General features: G+C 41.4%; 1 protein-coding gene across 13 annotated transcripts in view; it reads right to left on the minus strand.

Annotated features, from left to right (window-relative positions):
- TDRD12 (tudor domain containing 12) overlaps nucleotides 1-17427 on the minus strand; it is a 77215-nt gene that overhangs the window by 41936 nt on the left and 17852 nt on the right. For all 13 annotated transcript variants that reach the window (XR_014059556.1, XR_014059559.1, XR_014059560.1 and 10 more), the window contains exons 5-8: nucleotides 15772-15827; nucleotides 14292-14377; nucleotides 11149-11338; nucleotides 10259-10348 (exon numbers count right to left, since the gene is read on the minus strand). Coding sequence is in view for 8 of the 13 variants with exons in the window: in XM_081510442.1 (XP_081366568.1) it covers nucleotides 10259-10348; nucleotides 11149-11338; nucleotides 14292-14377; nucleotides 15772-15827 (422 nt within the window). In the remaining 5 variants the exon portion in view is untranslated. The remainder of the gene's footprint in view (nucleotides 1-10258; nucleotides 10349-11148; nucleotides 11339-14291; nucleotides 14378-15771; nucleotides 15828-17427) is intronic.

A 17427-nucleotide genomic window follows, 5' to 3' on the forward strand; every position in this document is an offset into this window, starting at 1 on the left:
AAGCCCAAGCAACTGCACGGAAAGGCCACTACGTATATTTCAGATGATAGCCCAGAAGACACAAGGTAGACTTCAGATCAAAGAAGGAGTCATTTAATAATGACACATATCAATTCATCAAGAGGACATAAAACTTCTAAACTTCTGTGTACCTAAGTGACAGCTTCAAAATACATGAAGCCAAAACTAACAGAACGGAAATGAGACATAAATAAAACAACTGTATAGTTGGAGATATCAATGCCTCTCCTTCAGTAGCTGATAGACCTGTAGATACAAAAAAAATGTATCATAAACACAGAGAAGACCTGAACAAGAGTATCGACCAACATGACATAACTAATATTTATGTAACACTCTCCCCAACAACAGCACAATATGCATTCTTCTCCAGTACACACACAGCCTTTTCCAAATGAGACCATATACTGAGTCATAATACAAGTCTCAATAAATTTTAAAAGATATAGAATACTCAACTGAGAATCTTGAACAACTTAAGGAGTTAATAGAGATAGACAATATAAGCAGGAAAAAGAAAAGCAATTAGAATCTCCAAGAAGAAATAATGCTGTCATCTTATATTTACCAATCTTACATTTCAAAGCTCAATTTAACTTTCAGTTTCTATCCCAGCATGTAAGGAGATTGGAATTAACCACTCCATCATAACAGTAAGTAAACAGCTAACCCAAGTGAAAAATAACAACTCTTCTTATATCTGACATAAAAGATGAGGCCACAGGGCAAACCTTCTTGCCTACAACTGGAGAGACAGATAATCACAACTGATGTGAGCAGAAATCTCCATAGAATCTAGCACCAGAGAAGGAAAATCTGAACTCTAAGTTGACCAGCTCCTGGAGGCTAGTGCGGGAAAATAAATTAACAATTCCAAGAGGACCCCCAACACTTCGTGACTCTCACCTACTGGAACTCCACAGCTTCTCACAGTGAAGATCATATAAAAATCCCCTTGGGGCTTAGTAGGGGGAGGGGAAAATTAACCTTTATGAAATATGCCAGTGCATTCTGTTCTCAGCAAGGTGTGCCCTCAGGAGAAACTAACCAGAGCCTGAACTACCTGGACTGAACAGACTCGTTCCAAATAGGGAATGGAGTACATCAAGGCTGTATATTGTCACCCTGCTTATGTAACTTATACGTAGAGTACATCATGCAAAATGCTGGGCTGGATGAAGCACAAGCTGGAATCAAGATTGCTGGGAGAAATATCAATAACCTCAGATATGCAGATGACGCCATCCTTATGGCAGAAAGTGAAGAACTAAAGAGCCTCTTGAAAGTGAGAGAGAAGAGTGAAAAAGATGGCTTAAAACTCAACATTCAGAAAAGTAAGATCGTGGTATCTGGTCCCATCACTTCATGGCAAATAGATGGGGAAACAATGGAAACAGTGACAGACTTTATTTTTGGGGGCTTCAAGATCACTGCAGATGGTGACTGCAGCCATGAAATTAAGCTATGACAAACCTAGACAGCATATTAAAAAGCAGAGACATTATTTTGCCAACAAAAGTCTGTCTAGTCAAAGCTATGGTTTTTCCAGTAGCCATGTATGGATGTGAGAGTTGGACTATAAAGAAAGCTGAGTGCCAAAGAATTGATGCTTTTGAACTGCGGTGTTGGAGAAGACTCTTGAGAGTCTCTTGGACTGCAAGGAGATCCAACCAGTCCATCCTAAAGGAAATCTGTCCTCAATATTCATTGCAAGGACTGATGCTGAAGCTGAAACTCCAATACTTTGCCACCTGATGCGAAGAACTGACTCACTGGAAAAGACCCTGATGCTGGGAAAGACTGAAGGCGGGAAGAGAAGGGGACAACAGAGGATGAGATGGTTGGATGGCATCACCGACTCAATGGACATAAGTTTGAATAAGCTCCGGAAGTTGGTGCTGGACAGGGAAGCCTGGAGTGCTGCAGTCCATGGGGTCACAAAGAGTCAGACACGACTGTGCAACTGAACTGAACTGAACTACCCAGGCTTTATCAGACTAACCACCTTGGGGAAAGGGAAATAGCCCATCTATTTCCCCACCGCCTCAGGCCATCCTAGCCCTCCTAAAGAGGAGAGGTGGAGGTCTGAAAGCACATGTGAAGGTCACAACCCAGATGCAAAGGCTTAAAAAGATGGAGATCTAATCACAGATTTAAAGGATGCTTCCCCTCACTCTACACCTTACAACTGTACTCTAAAGGCCCACCTCTCACCCAGAATATCATGTCTGGCTTCAAATTTAAAAAAAAAATTGCAAGGCATACCAAAAAGCAAAAAAAAAGAGACAGTTTGAAGAAACAGTGCAAGAATCAGAACCAGAGTTAGATAGAGCAGAGATGTTGAAACTGTCAGACCAGAAACTTAGTACAACTCAGATCAGGAGATCCTTATTGCAAATTTCAGGCTTAAATTGAAGACAGTAGGGAAATCCTCTAGGCCATTCAAGTTATGGCCTAAATCAAATCCCTTATGATTATATAGTGGAGCTGATAAACAGATTCAAGGGACTAGATCTGGCAGACAGGGTGTCTGAAGAACTATGGACAGAGGTTAGTAACACTGTCAAAGAGGCAGTGACCAAAACCATCCCAAGGAAAAAGAAATGCAAGAAGGCCAAGTGGTTGTCTGCAGAGGCTTTACAAATAGCTGAGGAAAAAAGAGAAGCCAACGGCAAGGGAGAAAGGGAAAGATATACCCAACTGAATGCAGAGTTCAGAGAATTGCAAGGAGAGGTTAAGAAGGCCTTCATAAATAAACAATGCAAAGAAAGAGAGGAAAACAACATTATGGGGAAGACTAGAGATCTCTTCAGGAAAAGTAGAGATATCAAGGGAACATTTCATACAAGGATGGGCACGATAAAGGAGAGAAATGCTAAGGACCTAGCAGAAGAGATTATGAAAAGGTGGCAAGAATACACAGAAGAACTATACAAAAAAAGGCCTTAATGACCCAGATAACCACGCTAGTGTGCACACTCACTTAGAACCAGACATCCTGGAATGTGAAGTCAAGAGGTCTTAGGAAGCATTACTACAAACAAAGCTAGCGGAGGTGATGGAATGCCTGCTGAGCTATTTCAAATCCTCATATATGATGCTGTTGAAGTGCTGCACTCAACATGTCAGCAAATTTGGAAAACTCAGCAGTGGCCACAGGACTGAAAAAGGTGTTTTTATTCCAACCTCAAAGAAGGACAATGACAAAGAATGATCAAACTTCCATACAATTGCATTCATTTCACATGGTAGCAAGGTAATGCTAAAAACCCTTTAAGCTAGGCTTCAGCAGTAGTTGAACCAAGAACTTCCATGTGTACAAGCTGGATTTCTAAGAGGCAGAGGTGCCAGAGATCAAACTGCCACATTCACTGGATCATGGAGAAAGTGAAGGACTTCCAGAAAAACATCTACTTCTGCTTCATTGACTAGGCTAAAGCCTTTGACTGTGTGGATCACAATAAACTGTGGAAAATTCTTAAAAAGATGGTAATACCAGACCACCTGACCTGTCTCCTGAGACACCTGTATGCAGGTCAAGAAGCAACAGTTAGAGCTGGATATAGAACAACAAATTGGTTCAAAATTGGGAAAGGAGTAGTAAGGCTATATATTGTCGCCCTGCTTATTTAATTTATATGCAGAGTACATCATGCAAAATGCTGGGCTGGATGAACCAAAAGCTGGAATCAAGATTGCTGGGAGACATATCAACAACCTCAGATATGCAGATGATACCACTCTAATGGCAGAAAGTGAAGAGGAACTACAGAGCCTCTTAATGAAGGTTAAAAAGGAGAGTGAAAAAGCTGGCTTGGAACTCAACCTTAAAAAAGGCTTCTGGTCCCATTACTTTATGGCAAATAGAAGGGGGAAAAGTAGAAGCAGTCAGTGACATATTTTCTTGGACTTCAAAATCACTGCAGACAGTGACTGCAGTCATGAAATTAAAAGACACTTGCTCCTTGGAAGGAAAGCTATGACAAACCTAGACAACATATTAAAAAGCAGAGACATCGCTTTGCTGACAAAGGTCCATATAGTCAAAGCTATGGTTTTTCCATGTACGGATAGAAAGTCATGTACAGATATGAGAGATGGACCATGAAGAAGGCTGAGCATCGAAGAACTAGTGCTTTCAAACTGTAGTGATGGAGAAGACTCTTGAGAGTTCCTTGGACTGAAAGAAGAACAAACCAATCACTCCTGCATTGCAAGCGGATTCTTTACCACTGAGCCACTGGGAAGCCCTCAAACCAATCACTCCTAAAGGAAATCAATCCTGAATATTCATTAGAAGGACTGATGATGAAACTGAAGCTCCAATACTCTGGTTACCTGATGTAAAGATATGACTCCCTGAAAAAGACCCTGATGCTGGGAAAGACTGAAGGCAAAAGAAGAGGGTGGCAGAGGATAAGAAGGTTAGAGAGCATCACAGACTCAATGGACATGAATTTGAGCAGACTCTGGAAGATAGTGGAGGACCAAGGAACCCGGCGTGCTGCAGTCCATGGGATTGCAAAGAGTTGGATACAATTTAGCAACTGAACAACAGTAACAAATGATTAATATGCTAAGGGTTCTAACAGAAAAAGCAAACAATACGCAAGAATAGATGGATGATATAAGCAGGGACATGAAAATAATAGGAAAGAATCAAGAAGAAATGCCAGAGATCAAAAACACTAACAGAAATGAAGAATGCCTTTGATGAACTTAGTAGACTGTATTCATCTGTGGAAAGAATCACTGAACTTGAGGATATGCACATTAGAGAAGGAATAAGTCAAGGCAAATTTCAGTTTTTCTTTTTGAAAACAGATATAACAGATAACAGTTTGTTCAAAATAATAGCAACAAAGTGTTTCATTATTTATGCATTTACGTATAAAATATGTAAATATATATTTATTACATACATACCCGTATACATGAAAAGAATAACAACAATGACACTGTGGCCAGGAGGGAGGAATTATGAATACTTTGTTATTATAAGGTATTAGCACTACCTGTAAAGCGGTTCAGTGTTATCTGAAAGTAGATTGGATTGGTTGTAAATATTGCAATATCTAAGGCAATCATTTAAAAAAGTGAAAAAAGCAGCAAACTGATGTGCTAAGAAAGGAAAGAAATCAGAATTCTGTAAAATGCTCAACTATAGCTATAAATGACAAAAAATGGAAAACAAGAATAAAAAACAAAGGCAATGAACAGAAAACAGTAATGAGTTCGGCAGGTATCAATCTAACTAAATCAATCATCACTTTAAATGGTATTGGTCTAAATACACCAAATAAAAGACAAATATTTATACAAATTCTAGCAATTTGTATAAGTCAGTCTCCCAAGGCAAAGGAAGACAGAAGCAAAAATAAACAATGGGACCTAATTAAACTTACAAGCTTTTACACTGCAAAGGAAACCATAAACAAAAAGACAACTGGGAGAAAATACCTGCAAACATCATGATTGATAAGGCTCAATTTCCAAATATATACAAGCAGCTCATACAATTCAACATTAAAAAAACCCAACCAATTAAAAAATGGGCAGAAGGCCTAAATAGACTTTTCTCCAAAGAAGACATACAGATGGCCCACAAGCATGTGAAAAGATGCTCAACATCGCTAATCTTCAAAGAAATGCATATCAAACGCACCATGAGTCAAGAGGAAGGGGACATATGTAGACCTATGGTTGATTTATCTTGATGTACAGCAGAAATCAACACAACATTGTAAAGCAATTATCCACCAACTAAAAACGAATTTTAAAAAAGCACAATGAGGTATCACCTCACACCTGTCAGAATGGCCATCGTTAAAAGTCCATAAACAGTAAATGCTGGAAAGGGTATGGAGAAAAGGGAACCTACCTGTACCATTGGTGGGAATGTAAACTGGTGTGATCACTGTGGAGAAAAGTACGGAGGTTCCTTAAAAAACTAAAAACTGAGTTGCCATATGATCTTGTAATCCCACCCATGGGTGTGTATCTGGAGAAAACCATAATTCGAAAAGACAAGCACCCCAGCATGACAGCACTGTTTACAACAGCCAAGACATGGAAGCAATGTACATGTCCACTGACAGATGAACAGGTGAAGAATATGCGGTCCCGTTAAGCTAAGAAACATGCAGCCCAGTGTTCAGAGCAGCACTATTCACAGTAACCAAGATACGGAAGCAATCTAACCATCCACACACAAATAAAGAAGATGTGGCGTGTATACACACACACACACACACACACACACACACACACTGGAATATTACTCAGCCATAAAAAGAATGAAAATTTGCCATTGGCAACAACACGGATGCATTTATGCTTAGTGAAGTTAAGTCAGACAGGGAAAGACAAATACTGTATGATATCTCTTATATGTGGAATCTAAAAAAAATTAAAACTAGCGAATTTAACAAAAAAGAAACAGACTCACAGATACAGAGAACAAACTAGTGGTTATCAGTAGGGGGAGGGAAGTGGGGAGGTTCCAAAAAAACAGCAGTGGATTAAGAGGTACAAATTACTACGCATAAAATAAATAACCTACAAGGATATACTGTACAGTACAGGGAATATAAGCAATATTTTAAAATATCTATAAATGCAATATAACCTTTAAAAATTGTGAATCACTATGTTGTACACCTGAAACAAATAATATTATACATCAATTGTACCTCAGTAAAATTTTTATAGCTTAAAAAAAAGCTGAAGTAGCTGTATTAATTTCAGATAGAGTAGACTTCAGAACAAGGGAAAATATGAAGGTCAGAAGCATCACACAGTAATAAAGAACCCAATTCTTCAAAAAGACATATGAGACCTTATTGTATATGGGCTTAACAAGAAAGCATCAAAATATGTGAGGCAAAACTGATAAAACTGCAAGGAGAAATAGATGAGAATACCATTACAGTCAGAGACAGCAACAGCCCTCTACCAAAAATGAACAGATCCAGCAGGCAGAAAATCGGTGTAAGGGTACAGCTGAATTCAACAGCACCACCTCAGGTGGTGAGAACTGGTATCTATAGATGACTTCATCCTACAGCAGATACTTTCTTCTCAAGCTCAAGTGGAACTGACACTAAGATAGACCATATAAAACACACCTAAATAAACTTAAAGTGGAAACTGTACAAAGTACATGATCAGACCACAACAGAATTAAACTGACTTAGTAACAACAAGATAGCTGGAAAATCCCCAAATACTTGGAGATTAAGCAACCCACTTCTATATAATACACGGATTAAGAAGAAATATCAAGAGAAATTCTGAAATGTTTTTAACTGAATGAAAATAAAAATACAACTTATCAAAATTTACGGGATTCAGTGACGGGCACTTGACAGCATTAAATGTTTGTATTAGAAGAGAAGAAAAAATTTAAATTAATAATATAAGCTTTTACCTTAGAAAACTAGAAAAGAAGAGCAAATTAAATGTAAAGTAAGCAGACAAAAAGAATTAAATTCAGAGCAAAAATCAATGAAAATGGAAACCGGAAATCACCTGCCACAATTGTGACATGCTACGAAATAACAGGTCCATAATCCGCCAAAGTGTCACAGTCAGAAAAGTCCAGGAAGACTGAGGACTGCTGCAGACCCAGGGAGGCGAGGAGATGCTCTACCTGATGCTGAGCTGTGTCTTCCTTCCCCAGAGAAATCAGTGTGATGACGGGCAAAATTACAGGGGTTATCTGAGAGTCAGACGATCACAGTGTAGCAATGGCATTCTCTGATGGAGATGGCTATACTGTGAATATTTTTGAAAGTACTCTTATTTCTAGGAAAACACACTCAAGTACTGGGGAGAGATGCGGCATTCCAGTTGGCAACTTACTCGCACGTGGTTTAGGATAAAATCAAGTTCTCTGTAATGCTCTCCAACTTATCTGGAAGTTTGTGATCATTCTAAAACAAAAGTTTACTGAGAAAATAAAAGAAAACTCCATGAAAACAGACTTTGATTCCTTTTCTGGTGAATCCCTAGAACGGTGTCTGAAGACGTGTGGCTTAGGGGTATGACAGCTAACCACCGCAGAAATCAGGAGAGAGTCCAGAATGCATAAGCATGGACAAAGTAAAATAACCACAGGTATTTTAAAACTTTAGAGATAACTGCCAAAATAAATAGCTAAGGAAAAAAAAAAAGGTTTACCTCAAGCAAGGAGCCTGGGTGAGAAGAAGCTGGACAAGAAAAAATTACTTTTCTTTATAGCCTTTCGGCACTATTTGAATGTTTAGCCAAGTGTTAGAAAGTACTGAACTTTGATTTTTGAAAATGTAAGGAACTTCAAAGAGAAGTATCAAAATTTAATAAAAATGTAATTGAAACAGCTTCTCACAAAAATTAAAAAGGAAAAAGAAATCTTTGCCTGCGTAGGTAACATCTAATAGTTTTGTTTCTTACATGATAGTCTGGTCACATCTCATATGAGCTTTCTTTTGTTTACCATCAACCTTTTCCTTTTCAAAGACATGCAGAGTTAACTCCCACACTGACTGTAATAAAGAAAACTAGGTGGGAGTTCCCTGGCGGTGCAGTGCCCTCCTCCCTGCAATGCGGAGGACGTGGGGATGACTCCCGGTCAGGGAAGCACCCTCCCACACGCTGCGAAGCAACTAAGCCCACACACCACAACGACTGAGCGCACGCGCTCCAGAGCATGTGTGCCACGACTAGAGAGTCCCAAGCACCACAACGCAACACCCCGCACGCCCCAACAAAGATCCGACAAAGCCAAATAAATACACGATTATTTTTTAAAACGGAAGAGTTAGTTGCTCAGTTGTATCCAACTCTTTGCAACTCCATGGACTGTAGCCCACCAGGCTCCTCTGTCCATGGGATTTCCCAGGCAAGAATACTCATTCCCAAGGGAATGGGTTGCCATTCCCTTCTCCAGGGGATCTTCCTGACCCAGAGATTGAACCCAGGTCTCCTGCACTGCAGGCACATTCTTTACCATCTGAGCCACCAGGGAAGCCCTCATACAATGGAAAGCTGTGCAGTGGTTAAACACAATGTAAATACCTGGTATTTTTCTTGCTTCCATGGAAATGGAAGAAACAAAAATGGAAATAACATTCCCATCAGTAATGGGCTCCATCCAGCAGGAATTCCTATGACACACTATGCCTCCTATAAGGCACACCAGAATGTGGGTGGGGCCATATGTGCCCAAGTCTGCCACACAAACTCTGCACGCAGAGAGCTCATCTCACCAACCCAGCAGCAGGGAATGATGTTCCCTGTGCCACAGAGGAGGGGGCAGACGGATAGTCTCATGGCAGAGTCCACAGCCTCAAACTACATCACACTGGATGCAGCTGACCTAGAGAGAAGCGAAAAACACCACATACACGTTTGTACAGTAGGATCCCATTTCTTAAGAAATAAGACACACCCTCACACCTGAAAAACTGGGGGAAAAAAGACTGTAAAATTTTAATAAGTACATACATCAAAGGTGGTGCTTCCCAGGAGGTGCCAGTGGTAAAGAGCCTGCCTGCCAGTGCAGGAGACATGGGTTTGATCCCTGCGTCCAGAAGATCCCCTGGAGTAGGAAATGGCAACCCACTCCAGTATTCTTGCCTGGAGAACCCCATGGACAGAGGAGCCTGGCGGGCTACAATCCACAGGGTCGCAAGTGTTGGACACGACTGAGCATGCACTTCAAGTTTTAGTTTACTAGAGGTTTACTCTGGCTCTGTCTGAAGTCCTGACAGGTACACATACACCCAATCTGGGGGTGAGCACAGAGCAGTCACCACAGAGGGTGAGCCGAGCAAGTTTCCCCCTCACCCAGTAACTCCAACTCATTCAAGAACTCGGGGATACGGAGCTAAAGACTGGATATTTTTGATTTCATAAATGCCTCTTTCTTATTTTTATGCATCCTATTGCTTAAAATAAAAACCAATCAAATCCTTAGGTATATTCTGATGACAAATAATAACCACTGGTCTATGGCTGGGCTGGAATAAATCAGTCCTACACAAACAAGTGCCTGTTACGTTCTTAATGTCTCAGCAAAATCCTACAGACTACAAGGCAAATTATCTTTGTCAGCATCTACAGCATAAATTGGTTCCATTAAATTAAGGGAAGAAGAGACAGAGAATTACCACAGCCCTTATAAACAACTCTTACAGTCTTAAGATAGTTAACAGTATTCTTTTATACTGAAATGGAACAAGAGAGGAGAACTCACCCAGGATCCTACTGGTTGGCCTGAGGTCACCCGCACCCTGGGGCCACGGATGCTGGAGAGACTTCGCCAGAAAAGTTAAACCACATGACTCTGATAGAAAGAATACATTTCAAGATTAAAGCAGGAAATAAAACCCAAAATACAAATGTGAATTTGTTGGAAATCACTTCTGCTGTATGATTTACAGGATGCCTAATACAGGGCAGGGGAGCAACGTGAGGGGACTAAGAAACGTGGGTGCGGAGGAAATATTTACAGTTGTTTCCATGGTCCTGGAATGACTCCTCTCATATTTTCATGCTAATAAATGGCTCTTTTTCAAAATTCTAAAACACACCCTTGTTTTGATAATATCATTAAACTCCTAACATACAGACTTTTGAAAACACGTGTGCTTGTGCTCAGCCACTAAGTCAAGTCCGACTCTTTGCAACCCCGTGGACTGTAGCCCACCAGGCTCTTCTGTCGATGAGATTTTCCAAGAAAGAATGCTGGAGTGGTTTGCCATTTCCTTCTCCAAGGGATATTCCTGACCCAGGGATTGAACCCGCATGCATCTCCTGTGTCTCTTGCATGGCAGGTGGATTCTTTACACACTGAGCCACAGAGTGAAAATATAACTCCATGTTAATAAGAAATTAATGTTAATCTTTTTTCCTGCTCTCACAAAAACAAACCACAGCAGCTCTCTTAGAACCTCAAAACTCAAACCTAACAAACTCACTAGGATTAAAATTAAAATATTTCAAAAAAAATTAAAAGATTAAATTCAGAGTCAAAGTCTCTGTCTCTATATGGGGAAAAGTCAATAGAACAATTTATATTAATATACTAAGATTTCTATAAATAATACAGCTTAAGGGAAATATACATTGCTGAAATCCACTCACTTTCCATCCTTCGAGAATCTTTTCCTTGCAAAAACATTGGCCAAAGAGTAAGTGCTGGATTGAGCTTATTGGACAAGGATGCTGACTTTATATCCAACCTTTGCTTCTCTAAAGAATCAAAGTTCTTATTCTCCACGGGCGACACATAGCAAGCGAAGTTCTTTGCAACCAGATCATCGTTAACACAAACCTATATAAACATTTCATGAATAAGACAAACACAATCACGTGACTGTTCAAAAAACATGCCGAACTTCACTGAAAATTTTAATCTTCAAAAAAATTATTTTATAGAACAGAATTTGACAGAAATTGATCTCGTGACTTCTGCTTTCATAATGGTGAACTACACACTTCTGGCCAATCTTCTTGAGAAGAAAAACAGGAGAAAATATTTTTAGATAATATCTTTGGATGGACATGTATCCAGAATACATAAAGAACTCTCAAAACTCAATTAAAAGAAAACAAAACCAATTTTTAAACGGGCAAAATATAGTAATCAAAAGAGTACAGCACTGCCATAAAAACAGACACATAGATCAATGGAACAGAAAGATAGCCCAGAAATAAACCCAGATATATATGGTCAATAAAATTACTAAAAAGGAGCTAATATATAATGGGGAAATGACAGTCTCTTCAATAAATGGTGTTGGGAAAACTAGACAGCTACACGCATAACAATGAAACTGTGCCACTTACTCACACCATATACAAAAACAAACTCAAAATGGATTAAAGACTTGAATATAAGATCTGAAACCATAAAACTCATACAAGAAAACATAGGTGGTAATAAGCTCCTTGACACTGGTCTCGGTGATGATTTTTGGAGTTTGACACCAAAAGCAAAGGCAACAAAAGTGAAAATAAACCAGCAGAACTACATACATTAAACTAGAAAGCTTCTTCAGAGCAAAGGAAAGCACCAATAAAACAAAAAGATATTTAATAAGAGGAAACATCTGTAAGTCACTTATTATCTGATAAGGGGTTAATATCAAAAATACATAAAAACTCATAAACAAGAGTAACAAACAAACCCCCAAATAATCCAATTTAAAAATGGGCTACTGCTGCTGCTACTGCTGCTGCTAAGTCGCTTCGTCGTGTCCGACTCTGTGCAACCCCATAGACGGCAGTCCACCAGGCTCCTCCGTCCCTGGGATTCTCCAGGCAAGAATACTGGAGTGGGTTGCCATTTCCTTCTCCAGTGCACGAAAGGGAAAAGTGAAAGTGAAGTCGCTTAGTCGTGTCCGACTCTTAACGACCCCATGGACTGTAGCCTACCAGGCTCCTCTGTCCATGGGATTTTCCAGGCAAGAGTACTGGAGTGGGGTGCCATTGCCTTCTCCTAAAAATGGGCAGAGGATCTGAATCGACATTTTTCCAAAGAAGACATGCAGATGGTCAACAGGGACAAGGAAAGATGCTCAATATCACTAACTACCAGGGAAATGCAAATCAAAACCATAGTGAGGTATCACTTCACATCTGTCAGAATGGCTATTGTTAAAAAGACAAGAAACATCCAGGGCAGGTGTTTCAAGGATGTGGAGAAAAAGGAACCCTTAGGCTCTAAGACTGTAAATTGGCACAGTCATCCTGGAAGACAGTACCGTGGCTCCTCTAGAAATTAAAAACAGAATTACCATACAATCTAGCAATTATACTTCTGGGTATTTATCTGAAGAAAACAAAAACATTAACTTGAAAAGACACATGCATCTCCACATTCATTGCCATATTATTTACAGCAGCCAAAATTATGGAAACAATCTAAGCATTCATCAGTGGATGAATGGATTTTAAAAAATGTGGCACACAATGGAATATTATTTGGCCACAAAAAAGAATGAAATCTTTGCATCTGTGACAACATATAATGACCTTAAGGACATTACGCTAAATGACAAAAGTCAGAAAAAGACAAATGCTACATAATCTCCACTTGTATGTGGAATCTAAATACAAAACAAAACAAGCTCACAGAGAGAGAACAGACGGGTGACTTCCAGAGCCGGGGTCAGAGGCATAGAGGGAGAAGGTGGTAAAATGGGAGAAGAGAGTCAAAAGGTAAAAACTTTCGATTATAAAATAAATAAGTCATGGGCATATGATGTACAGCATGGAGGCTACAGTTAACAACACTGTAATGCATATTTGAAAGTTACTAAGAGTAAATCTTGTGATGAGAACAAGAAAAAACATTCTGTCACTGTGTGGTGATGGATGTTAACTAGACACTGTGCAACGTATATGTACAAGTATTAAGCCATTGTGCTGTTCACCTGCAACCAATATAATGTTGTACATCAATTATACCTCAATTTTAAAAAAGGATAAAAAAATTTTAAAAAGGAGAAAATGAAAAAAAAATGGGTAAAAGATCTGAATACTTCATTAAAGACATATGGATTGCAAACAGCATATGAAAAGACACTCAAGACTGTTACGTCATTAGGGAAGTGCAAATAAACTACAATGAGAGACCACTACACACCAATGAGAATGACCATAAAAGTAACGGAGAAGATGTGGAGGAAGTGTAACTCTCATCGCTGATGGGACTGTACTATGGTCACTTTGGAAAACAGTTTGGTAGTCTCTTAACACCTATAAAACTACCCAAAAGTGTGACTCCAGGGTATTTACCCAAGAAAAATGAAAGCACAGGTCTAAGGAAGACTTGCACGTGAGTCCTCACAGAACTTTCATCTGCACTTGCCCCACAGAGGCCACAACTCAAATGTCCATCAACACGTGAATGGATAAACACTGCAGTATATCCAGACATTGGAAGGACACTGACAATAAAAGGATCAACGTGCATGTCTCCTAAAAACTTTGTGTGAAAGAAAATAAGTTTACAAAAGAGAGAGAGAGAATACCCTGGGACACATCCCTGTGCTTCCTTTAGGAGCTAGAAAAGAATTGTTGGCCCATTTTTTTTTTTTTCTAGCAATTATGACCTCATGCACCCACCGTCGTCAGTTCTCTCTGCTGAGCGTGCCTCTGCTCTTGAACAGCCTGAGGTAAGAGCAAGTGTGAATGACACTGTTTTTCCTGTGTGCATTGTTTCATTAAAATAGCATTTTAATAATAATAAAATACTTCAAAAACACCATTCTTTCACTTACCTTTTCATTTTTTAGAGTTACATAAAGGTAAACCTCAAAAGTATCTTCTTCCACAGCACATAATTTGGCTTCTACCTGGGTAGTTGCTAAATAACATAAATGAAAAAAACATAAAGAAGATGATGCTAAAAGTATGCTTGAGGGACTTACCTAGGGGTCCAGTGGTTAAGACTCCACACTTCCACGGCAGGGGACACAGGCCTGAACCCTGGCCGGGGGACTAAGATCTCGCATGCCACGCCTCATGGCCAAAAAATAAAAGTGGGTGAAACAGCTATGACTATTTCTCGCCTGTTAATCTCTGTTAACTCCTCATGACTCCCCAGGGCCACAATGTCCGACAGCTTCCTCCCTCAGAAGGGGTCTGGCTGCAGGCGAGCCAAGGGGAAGGCTCTGCAGGCAAAGTCTGCCAAGTGTCCTCTGTCCCCTCAGCCCCCATCCTCCTCCTGCCGCCCTGTGACAGCACCTCTTTTCCAGTGACCCCCAAACCCACACGCCCAGCCAGAGCCTTTCCCCTGAGTCACTTCACCCTCCGAACGCCGAAGAGCAGCTCCACGTGTGGGTACCAACAGGCACGTGGCTCAGTCTACCAATGTGTTCCACTTCACTCTTACCACAAGCCTTTGAGGTAGTGCTGTTATCACTTTACAGGTGAGGAGACCAGGCTCTCAGAAGGCTGCTCAGAGGCAGCAGAACGGTACTCAACCCAAGCACTCTGCCTCCTCCTAATGTGAGTCTCCCAGGGCCCCTGTGGGCTCACAAGGGCCCGAACTACAAAACCAGAGGTGCCCCCACCTTCCATTTCTCCAGAAACAATGCCTCTGGCTGCTCCTTCACCCGGACAGCAGGGCAGTGAAGGAGAGGGGCCAGGGCCCCAACAGGCATCAGGGTGTAGCCCAGCCACCGCATGCCCACTACTCCTCAGCATGGCCCTAGAGGCCGTCCAGTTACTTGGCTCAGACTGCCAGGGCTTAGGACAGATGCCACAAAGGAGAGTCTAATTTACGGCCAATGATTTAAACAGAGAGCACGCTGAACAGGTGCTAAGACATTCTATACATCTTCATTAGCAAGGACGGGGATCACACAGTAAGTACACACTTACTACCCTTTGCCTGCTAAAAAATAGGCTTTTCATCGTTGTTGGTTCAATGAAATGCATGTTAATTATTTTGCAGTGCTGCAGTTTTATACAGACTAAGAGAAAGGTATTATCACTGTGTAAGGGTGCCTCACCCACACAATTCCTTGCTGATTTCACTTGTCAATTACTGATGTCCACATCCATCCCTCAGATTCCAAGGGTACAGAGTCACTGTGGTAACTGGAGTTGAAAACGCTCTATGTGACTGATGAATCCCCCTGAGGGGGGAGGTCAAATAGCTAAGCACGCACGTCTCAAACCCTTTCCCCAACAGAAGGTGAAACCCCCTTGGATGTTAGTTCAAGGCAGGCAGCCGTGGTCATGCACTTGCCTTACCTTTCAGGATGTTCTGGAAATACTGAATAGCTGCACTGTCCCACTTCTTGGCCCGTCTGGAACAGAGAACAAAGGCAATCTCATTAAATAAAAGCTAAGGCTAGTCATGCTAACATCACTTTGAAATTACACATTGGATGTTTTGGACATTACACACTGAACATATGATGCAAGAAATGCGGAGTCTAGCTCTGGCCTGGGGTGATGACCCCAGCTGTACCCTGCAGCAGGCTTCTCTCCCGCCACCTCCTGCGCCAGTGTAGAGACTCACTGCGAATGGGCCCTTTGTGGGACTTCCTGCACTACCGTGCCCACCTCCACAGCATCATCCATCCCAACACCATTGTCCCATTTACCTGCAACATCCACCTCCCCAGCCAGGGTGCTAGCCCCCCAGGACAGGGACCCTGAGTGAGCAATGCTCAGCACAGGCTGGCGGAGTGAGGGCTCCCTACGTGTTGGTTACACCAAAGTTCTAAGAGTGGCCGGGGGAATCCAGGCCCTGCAGTCTCATGGTATTCCTCTGATGACTCCCTTTCACTGTGTCCCAGCTCTCCCCATCATCTTGTCCTTTCCTCTGTGTGATACTGTGATTTATAGTAAGAAATAGAAACTTGGTAATTGTCATTGTTTCTGGCACAGAGCTCAGTGATGAGTAATACAAGGTGTCTTTTGTTATGTTAATGAGGTGACCTGTAGAAAGTGCCTAGGTAACTTAGAGATGAGGGCTGGTTGGCAGGGGAACCAACCTTGTGATTAGAGGGTTGGAACTTTCAATCCCACTCCCTGGACCTTTGGGGAGGGGAGAGGTACTGGATGTTGAATCAACTGTCAAAGGCCAATGATTTAATCAGTCATGACTAGGTAAGGAACTCTCCATAAACACCAAAAATGGACTAGGTTGGGAGCTTCTGGGCTGGTGAACACTTGGAAATGTGGGGGGACAGGTGTGCCTGGAGGGAAGGCAGCTCCTTTCCCCAGACCTTGCCCCATGCATCTCTTCCATCTGGCCGCTCCCAAGTTATTTCATTTATACTAAACTGGTAAAAATTAGAGTGCACTGTCTTATTGGCGAATTTACCTTAAGAATGTTTGTTGAAGCTCTCTGCCAATATGTGTACTCCCTTCTACTCTCAGTCTTTCTCCTGGGGCCATATAATTGGCATACTAGCTGCCCCTAACCGTTCCTCTCTTGATAGCCAGCTAGGTTGTTTCCAAACAATTCTGCACTGTACATTTCTCGTAAGAATACAGATATATCTAAACAAAACATACAGATGTAGAGAGGTATACATGCACGCATGCACATGTGTACACATGGATCTCTCACACACACACACACACCCCCATCTTGTGATCTGACCACACTGCCCAGTGTTTGTATGGGATGGGTCCCTGCACTGGGCAGTGCTGTGTCAGGGTTATGACTGTGATCTTTGCTGTCTTGAATGAGCACTACTTGAGGTCCTGGGGGCAGCCCCCTCCCCCCCCCCTTGCACTCTGTCTTCCCCCTCCTCCATCACTGTGGCTTTGTGAGGGATAAAGCTGCAGGAAGCAGCACAGTTCCGATTCAGCTTGCATGGCCTGGTGATGTTGCCTTCTAAGTTCTCTCTCAGCTTGGAAGCCGCCTCCGTTACCAATGCTTTTGTAAGGTCT

This window comes from Giraffa tippelskirchi, chromosome 7 (genome assembly GCF_054371585.1).
Source record: "Giraffa tippelskirchi isolate mGirTip1 chromosome 7, T2T-mGirTip1v1.2.pri, whole genome shotgun sequence".
In the NCBI taxonomy this organism is placed as follows: domain Eukaryota; kingdom Metazoa; phylum Chordata; class Mammalia; order Artiodactyla; family Giraffidae; genus Giraffa; species Giraffa tippelskirchi.